General features: G+C 33.2%; 1 protein-coding gene across 1 annotated transcript; it reads right to left on the reverse strand.

Annotated features, from left to right (window-relative positions):
* Positions 1-2,187: 2,187 nt before the first annotated feature.
* On the reverse strand, positions 2,188-4,186 carry PLAG1 (PLAG1 zinc finger). The gene is made up of 2 exons (XM_015812378.1): positions 3,933-4,186; positions 2,188-3,451 (listed from the first exon to the last, which is right to left on the reverse strand). Exons 1-2 carry the CDS (start codon positions 4,172-4,174, stop codon positions 2,188-2,190), a joined length of 1,506 nt encoding a protein of 501 aa, XP_015667864.1. The 5' UTR covers positions 4,175-4,186.
* Positions 4,187-9,866: the final 5,680 nt, after the last annotated feature.

A 9,866-nucleotide genomic window follows, 5' to 3' on the forward strand; every position in this document is an offset into this window, starting at 1 on the left:
TTCCATATATTCATACATCTTCAGTGACATTCACACAAGGTGTAGCCATTTACCAAAGTACTAACTGAATGAGGTTCAATATCTTGTCTGAAGTTCTATTGCTAATTTTAAATGCACCTATTCTCTAATTAATCCCATTTCAGAACCTGAAAGAGCTGCCATGACAATATGGACCTTTAACATGGATCAAGGATTATTGGAAAAAATAGTTCTTATTTTTTAGAAAAACAAGATAATCAGCAACTAATACTGAAACATTGTTATAACATGCTTTATACATACCAACCCTGTCAAAAATTGTAAGTAATGTAGTGGTAAATATGAAAAACTGATAGGTTAAAATTGGTTCATTTCACTTCTTTAATAAGTGAAACTTTGTTTTCAATTATATGTCTTATGATAGTATTTTCCTAGGAACACAAACAATTATGAGTAATAAAAAAACTGGGATAAAGACAATGAAGCCAATTCTGTTTTTAAGGGTTGAAAGTAATCACCATCTACAAAAAACATTTCTTGTAGAATGAGTCCTTTGAAATGATAAAGCCTTTTCCTTTGTGAAATCCCCCTACCCCGGGATTAAAATAATGGTGCTAAAAGCCTGAAAAGCAATATTGAACAAATCATTCTATTAAAGATACATTTTAGCAGTCTGTTTCATAGAAACTAAAAGAAGCAATCATGCAGCAGAGCTAATGACTACTTTGAGAAAGTATTCTCACAGCATATTGGAGCAGCTTACAAAATTTGAAAAGGTCTTTTCCTTATTAATACATCCTTATTTTAATGCCTTTGGAACAAAACACTTATATAAAGTTACTATTCAGTAATAAAATTTAAATACATCAGTATAAAATAGTAAAATTATACCTGCATATTGCTCCTACGATAAAGTAGGAACTTATGATACAAATATTGGGAGCCAAAGCTCCTTAATGGGAGCAACTTTGTTTCTGTTAAATATATTTCCTTTAACTACTTAAAACTCATGTATTTAACCACACTAATGAATAGAGATAATTATATGATTTAAAAGTCTAAAGGTATCAGTGGATATGTTTCCAAATTACAGCAAAAGTACATTTTCCATTTTTATATCAGTTTTTCTTACTTTCGGTTATTGGGAATATAAGAATATGTTTTGAAAAGGAATAGCAATTTGACATACAGCATGAATAGCTGTTTTGCTATTAGTTTTTTTTAAATACCTTGAATATTAAGTAAAAGTGGCATAAGCAATATGCTTTTACTTCACTCCTGAGAGTCCTGTTTTAAATCCTTCGCATTGAAAAAAAATCACTAGCCAAATATCCAGGTGTGGTAAGGAAGATTACCAGCAAAGGTCTTGCACAGGGGATAATAGATGTCATGAAATACAACTCAAAAGTGATTAGCTCCAATGTAATTATGGAAAAATATACTTGTGGATTTACATTCATGTTCTAACTTCAAATAGAAATCAACAACATGTGAAACCTTTTGGCAGATTTTGACTCATCTTTTAAATGAGAATAGGAAATGACAGATATTTACAGAATGATGAAACCAAAATATTTATATTTCAAGGTAAGCTCTTAATTTTGTCTCTATTTAGAGTTGCCAATAAGGCATACTTTTTTTTGCCAAATCACACTTCTTTGTAATTGCACTTAAACGAAGAAATACATTTTCATGCCTAATAGTGAAATTATTTAAGAAAAAATAGGTCCTTCAGAGCTTCTTAGAAGTCTACATGTAAAAAGCTGGACAATTTTTCATACTGGTGACAAATGCACTCATAAATCATTGTCTCAGTTGTTTTATACATTTCTTGTGAAAGTGTCGTTTTACTGTTTTGTTCTTTCTTAAAATTATCAGAAGAGCCACATTTAATTACCATAAAAATTATCAAATCACAATGAAGCTTTAAAACAAGAGATCCATAATGTTCTGGAAATATTTTTTCCATACACTTTTTTAAAAATTGTGGATCTATTGGCAGTGAGGATACAGATTGTTTTAACAACCAGAGTAAACAACTGTGAATGAACACATTCAAACTATTTTAAAAGTTAATTTGAATTTTATACTGGCTTAATGAGACTGATACTGTACAAAAATAGATTTACAAATGACATAGTAGGCACTACAGTATTTACTGTCATCTAAGGCATTTCTACACATTTGTCATAAGGCCATTTTCTCATCTTATTGGAACGCTTGATGAAAACGTGGTAGAGTTGTGGTTGTGTTTAGACTGCTAGTGAAAGCTGCAGATAATGAGTGAAGAGATCCAAGACTAATACCATTACCAGGGTCTTGAAGATCTTGTGCCTGTGGAGGAAGCTGAATCATAGATGAGTGTGCCTCCTCTTGTGAGTAACTCATTCCAAGATTTCCCACAGAAACAGAAGGATTAAAAGGAGGTCCATTTACTGGTATAAAATTGAATAACTGAGAGAAGTCCAGTGATGGGGTATTTAGAGGTTCACTTATAGAAACAGAACTTTTCGAAAGAGAAACATCCCCAGATCCATCATCTAGTGGACCTACCTGAGGATCCAACCCTAACTTAGATGATGATGCTTGAGAATCTTGGGATGAAGAAGGCATACCACTTTGCAGTTCCAGTAAGTAACTTTCCATTTCCCCTTTCAATGGCTGGTCTTTCTCAGTCATAGAAACTGTATATGAGGTAGAACTGAGTGGATATTTTAAAGAAAGCTGATGAGAAGGGTGGATTGATTCCATATCTATTGGACAAGGCATTCCTAAAGGTAATGATGTGGCAACCATTTGATGTGCAGATGTTGAACTCTGCATGGACTGAAGTTGTGTGTTGTATAGATTTAATTGTAGAGTGTTTGTAAATGGCTTTGATGTCAGTTCAGTGGAAGATAAAGACATCACAGGAAGCAGCTCGTCCTTTATAGGCACAGAAACATTGCAAGTAAATGGGTCAAGAAGGTCCATTGGCTCTGTTTTGACCTTCAAAAGTTCTTGATTATGACTTTTCTTCATATGCCGTGTTAGATGATCCTTCCGGCCAAATCTCTGTGCACAATACTGACAGAGGAAGTCCTTTCTTCCAGTGTGTACTACCATGTGTCTTCGGACATCCTTTCGGGTATAAAACCGTCGATCACAATGTTCACACTGGTGTTTTTTCTCCTTCACTCCACCTGATGATTTGCCTGCATGAGTTTTTAGGTGCTCCAGCAGCACCCCTGTGCTTTCAAATGTCTGCAAACATACTTTACAGTTGAGATCACCACTTGTTGCAGCATGCAAAGCCAGGTGACGCTTAAATCCAAGCTTCGTATTGTAGTTCTTTCCACATTCTTCACACTTAAAGGCCTCTTTATTGGGATTATGTGTATGTAGGTGATTCTTTAGATGATCTTTTCGATGAAACATTTTCTCACAATAATTACACTTGTGGGTTTTCTCAGGAGAATGAGTAGCCATATGCCTTTAAACACAGATATATTCTGTAAGTATTTATTTTGACCAGAAGTTACATATGCTCATTTTTATGGTACCTAAATACTAAATATTTTTGAAAGAAATTTACATAAGTCATGTCACTACAGACAGTACATATGATACTAAAATGTAGCAACACACATTATAAGCTAATTTATTCAACTGATGCTTTGATGATTTTAAGTTACATTAACATTTTATTATGTAGTATTGTTATAGCCATACCCAAAGTGCTCAGTCCATTCACTCCTTTGTAAACAAGTTTATATAACTTGTTTAAACTTTTCTCTTCAAATACACACACACAAATTCAGATTTGTTTATAATATTAAGCACTGTAGTTTATAATTGTACAATTTGATGTCTAAATTAACATTTCCTCTCAGAAAAATCAGCTGAAGTGTACACAGATATATATTAAATGGCCAACACATAATATAATCTGAAAAATAAATAGAGTTTAATACCTTAGTAATTTGTACTTAGAAACAAAGGCCTTGGTGCAGTCTTGTTGTGTGCACTTGTAGGGCCTCTCTCCTGTGTGAGAGTATGAGTGAACCTTTAATTTCTCAACACTGTTAAAGGCCTTGTCACACAGTTGGCAAGGAAAGTTTTTTCTTGGTTTGGATTCACCACGCTTACGTTTCCCTGAAGGGACTTTCTGGGTATCTCTTACTTCTGACAAATCACCAGGAATGACAGTGGCCATCGCAGCCTAAACCAGGCCTTCTTGTTGGACACTTGGGAACTGCCCAACTCCACTAAATGATTTAGCTTTAGATGGCTTCTCAAGTTTCATGTGGTCGTTAAAGAAAGCAAAAGGGGACTGGAAAAAAAAATAAGAAACAACTATTTGTAACTACACTTAATTTTGAAGTTTACTTGCTATGTGATGCTTTTGAATAAAGCAGATATAAAATTAGGTTCAGCTGGTCTAATGTAATATATGTAGGCGCTTTTTAGACTATTTATTACAGCTCAAAATTCACTGCTCAGGATGGACAGATCCACATGTACTCTGAAGTACCTCATATTGCTTTATAGGTTTTTGAATTAATTTATCTACGTTTTCATGAAATTTTAGCATCAAAATTCAAGTTGACTAATATATACTTCCAAAGGATTGTTGTCTGACTCATAGCATTGTGAAAATGAATGCTATAGGATACAGCAATATGGAAGTAATACTACAGAATAGAAGGAAGATCTGCATGTTTGAAGGGTCTCATGTTTATATTATTATTAATTTTATTTTTACATCTCTTTTCTTCCTACATGGTTTGCAAAGAGAATTTGAATAGTCTTAAATAAAAGCCACATAATAAAAGCAACAATCTGTAAAAAAAAGGAAAAAACCCACAAACTTTATATAAAAATAAAAGCAGAACAGGCAATCCAAATCATTCTTATTATTTGCAAGTCAGAAAAAGTTTAACCAAACTCCTTCTTTAACATCTTATCATTCTGAATATATACTTTTTAAAATATTATGAGAATATTCACAGATGCAGATCATCCAGGTATATTCTGAAGTAATAAACTCCTCAGTTTTTCTATGCAATGTTTTAACATATGAAAATGGCCTAATATTTACTAGCCAATTATTTAAATATCTTATATCCAAGTTACCTAAACCTGAATATTAGTACTATAGGCACTGTGCAATTGCTTTAATTTTTATCACCCTAAGATATATAAGATTAAAATAGGATCACAGATAGCAAGGCCAGAGAAATAGATTGGAATAACTGACAGATAGTTTCAGAAAAGAAAAATAGAAGCATAGAAGATGCCATAATAAGCTGAGTAAGACCTATCTTAGTTAAAGTTTGTTTACAGAATTTGATATATTTTGTACAGTCTTCCTAATTGGCTGATCAATTTTAAAAATGTCTGATATCATAAAACATATACTAAAAATGACAAAACCTGTTTTACTTCCCTGAAAAAGGTAGTTTCTTGTAGAAAACATAAATCAACCTAACACTTTTCTTCCTGATTAACATCAATTGTATTTTAATTTTAAAAAAAAATCTTATTTTTCACATCTGATTTTTTTTCTTTTCCTTGTTTTTCTCTTAAGAATGTATTTTTATCTCTATATTGACATTTATTATTTGCCGAATAAGCCAGCTATTTAGAACAGAAGGCCCATTCTTCACTAAGATGTGTTAAGAGCCAGAAGATAGTCAAGACACTTCCTCTATGTCATGTGGCTTAGTCAAGTCAGGCAAGAAGTTATCAGAGCAACCAAGAAGCAAGTATCCTTCCTACCCTATGGTAGATATGAAGCCTAAGAAACCTAACAAAAAGGGTCGTGTAAATCCTGAGTTGAGGTTAAAAAGAAGTTAAACACCAACCTCCTTATCAGCAACCCACAGCAGTGCTTGCAGAGCATAAAGGCAGCTTTGAAAGAAGGGCAGGTTGGGGTTGAAGAAGGCGGCTGAGGGAAGATGTCAAGAAGTTTGCAAAGAAAGCACCTGATGAATTATCCTTATTAGCTCAGTAAAACTAAACTCTGCCTGCTACCTGGGTCAGCAAATTGCCCAAGCAGAGAAGAAAGTTGATTCCTCAACTTGCAAGTATTTCATCAGAAGAAAGGAAGGGAGCCAGGGACTATACAAGTAAAGAGTTACATATACACCTCCAGTTTAGGCTGTAATGCTTATTAAGACTGTTGGGGCAAGAGCAGTAAATCAAGCCTTGGCCTTCTATTTTCTTTCTTAGTTAGACATTTTATTTTGAATGTTACTTTGAATTTTGATTTGAATTGCTGATGCTCCAACAATCCTGTTTTTGTTTTTAACCCTGTTCCTGAATGTTTGAACAGTTGGGGAGAATAACTTCAGGATATCTACGGTACATCTTTGAATAATCCAGTATTTCCTTTCTGTTAGTTACTAGGGAGTTCCCCAACTTTTATGCCTATTTGGATCTCTACTACAAACATAATATTGAATCCAACTAGAATACATCTGTGAACATAAATTTTAATCAAAGAATGGATTTTTCCTCTTCCTCTCCCTCCTCTTTGACATCTAAATATGTTCTGGAAATTTATGGAACTTTCATTTGCATGAACATGGTGCTACAGGGTAGAGATTAAATATCTATGACTCTTTTTTTGCTGCTCACTGATTTTGCAGTAGACAGTATACCCATGTATACCGATTCACAGGTTTAGATCCTTCAATAAACTTGAATTTAATAAGTTCATAATTCCCACTTGAACAAGGCAAATGGAGTGTTAAGTAAGAGAAAATTATAATCTATCCACTATTGTTCAATAGGGTTTTCAAATATTCAGAGAGATGTCTAGAAGGGAAAAGGTATGGCAGAAATAAAAAAGGCAATATTTTTCCCTATAGTGTCTTAGATTAATTTACTCTGTGATCCAAATGAAGTCTTTGCTGCTACTGCTAAGTAGAAAGTATACAATCATTGTAAAGTCTCTTTTTGTATAAAAACCTTTGTTTAGTAATGTAGAAAGTAATTGCTGTAAATCTTTTTACATATACATGATTTTTAAGGAAAAAAGTTCTAAAGAATGCATATTTTAAAACCCAAAGCTTATAAAAATAGTTGGCACAAAATTATTTTTAGGTGTTCTCACAAATATCCAAATATTCAACACTTTAGCTAAATACATTAAGATACGGATAGATAGTTTTATTTGGTCTTAGGTAGGCAGAAGTACAATACGTTTTAAGTACATGGATACTTCTCACTCTTCAGATTTAGTCTAATTGCAGTTAAAGAGGTTATAGAAATTTTATTTAGCACTTTGCAAATATAACTGATAAATTCTTTATAAATGTGTTTTAATGCTATAGTAAAACTGCAGCTATACAGCAATATGAATTATATTTAACTCAAAAATGTGAGGAAGAATTGGCATCTAAGGAAGAAAAAAAATCAAATCCACAAGAGACTGTTGATTGCTTAAAAACAATTGGCCACCAGAAAAATCTGAAGTCATTCTAAAAACTTAAGTACAGAATGATGGAGTTATTTATTGGTAAAAAAGTTTGATACATAATTTGTATTTATCAAGCACAAATTTGGTCATTTCTTGAACAATTCAGTAGTATAACTTATGCTAAAGAGGGAATTCTGAACATTTCCAATCATAAAAAAGTAACCAATATCTGTCTTAAAGCAATAGAAGGCCTAACTTCTAAGACAACTGAATCTTAATCGAATTAATAATACTGGTATATATGTTGCTCTGTAAATTTCAACATTTAATTAAATTATACTGAATTTTAGAATCTGATTTTTTAAATTATAGTTCTATCTCTAACAATACAATCATAAAAGCGACTTTTAATAAAGCTAGCTTGCTAACTATTCTTATTAATACTAATGCCTATTTAACTAATAAAGTACAACAGATGTGGAACTAATCAGGAAAACACCCTAGATTCTATTATGATCATGATTAAAGAACGCTAAAAAAAACCTATGAGTAAGCAGAGAAAGAAAAACAATAAAATGCAAGAGATTTTTACAGAATTGCATTATGGAGCAGAAAAGAAAGGATAATATCTTATATTGCTCACTATATCCCCATTAGTTAATATTCAACTTCTTAAAAATAAATACATCTTAGGTTGTGATGGCCAACTGAACCCTTGCCCCTCAGATTCTGCATTCCCATTTCCTAAATTAGATATCCCCAAAATAGTTTTCCTGTCCATATTTAATACTGATATTCAAGCCCAGATGTGATAAAATCTTTTTAGAAGATACAACTGAGGGTAATAAATAAAACTCTTTTTTCTTACCATCCCTCCTGTCCTTTATGTTTATATTAGTTGGCTTCAGCTAATGGTTCAGCAGAGTTTTGTGGGAGAAAAGGGGATAGTGATTTTCACCAATCCATTCTTCCCACTGTAGCCCCTGCAAAGGCTTAATAGGGAAGTGACCCTATTGGTTTAAGTCTGCTTTCTTCTCTCCAGTGCACAGCATATACCAACAAATGTTCATTTTCTCAAGAATAACTACAAAAGTTCACATTCATTGCATCTTGGAACTATGCAGTTTAGGTTCCATAATATTAGTATTGTACATAGTAAGAGCCTCAAGTTCAGATGAAAAAGGAAGCATTTTACAGGTAGTCCTCAACTTACTACAATTGAGACTGGAACTTCTGTTGCTAATTGAGGCAGTTGTTAAGTGAGTTGCACCCAATTTTATGACTAGTTTTGCCATAGATATTAAGTGAATCACAACTGTTGTTATGTGAAGCATGGAGTCATTAAGAGAACCCCTCCCCACGACTTTGCTTGGTGGAAACCAACTGAGAAAGTTGCAAATGCTGATCATGTGACCCTGAGATGTTGCAACTTTCATAAATCCGTCAGTTGCCAAGATCCCAAATTTTGATCATGTGACTATAGGTGCACTGTAATGGTTGCAAGTATAAGGACTTATTTTTCAGTATTGTTATTAACTTTGAGTGATTACTAAATGAATGGTAAGTTGAGGACTAGTTGTACTTTAAATATATGAAAATATATGGAAACCAAGTGTTTCAGTTACATCAGTGTTTCTCAACCTTGACAATTTTAAGGCATGTGGACTTCAACTCCCAATGCTGGCTGTGGAATTCTGGGAGTTGAAGTCCACATGCCTTAAAATTGTCAAGGTTGAGAAACACTGAGTTACATGCTTCCGGTAATTCTATCTGCACTGGAGACAAAATCTTGAAACAATTCAGTAAACTGTAGATGCATTCCCTAGAACAGGGGTCAGTAACCTACAGTCTATGGGCTGGATGTGGCTCACCTTCTGAAATCATGCAGCCTGTGATCCCCAAAAGATGTATATTTATCCAAACCATGAGAGAAAGGAAAATAGCGCTTGTTGCCTGCTTGCTTTAAAATTAATTATGAATTAATTGATTATGAATTAGGTGGATTCGAGTGATAATAAAATTCAGAATTATGGGTTCTTTAAAAAACAAAATAATTTTGGTGGCCCGGATCCAAAGAGGTCTGTGCATATAAAATATCTGAAGAGAAAACTGATCTTCCCTTTAAATTACATTATTGAATAATACCATAGAAAATGATTGGTTTTCGAAAGCAGTAGGGTTTTTTTTTTTTGTAGAGAGTGAGAAAATATATATTAGGAGCAGCGCAGAAAAAGATTATTGGAAAAGTTCTCATGTAAATGATGAACAATGCGCATAGTGTTTTGAATCCCAGCTGCTTTTGGTTCTGTTATCCCTAGGGTAAATTTTTAAATAATTAAAACACTAGCTTATTATTTGTAGTTGTCAAATATTGCTAATTCAATTGTGGATGTACAGGCTGAGCAATGCAGACAGTATTTAATACTGTTGCTCAAATATTACACTTCTCAAAGACCAGCTGAAAAAAATTTGAGCAATGTCT

This window comes from Protobothrops mucrosquamatus, unplaced genomic scaffold (assembly GCF_001527695.2).
Source record: "Protobothrops mucrosquamatus isolate PMUCROS unplaced genomic scaffold, P.Mucros_1.0 scaffold79, whole genome shotgun sequence".
Classification (NCBI taxonomy): Eukaryota; Metazoa; Chordata; class Lepidosauria; order Squamata; family Viperidae; genus Protobothrops; species Protobothrops mucrosquamatus.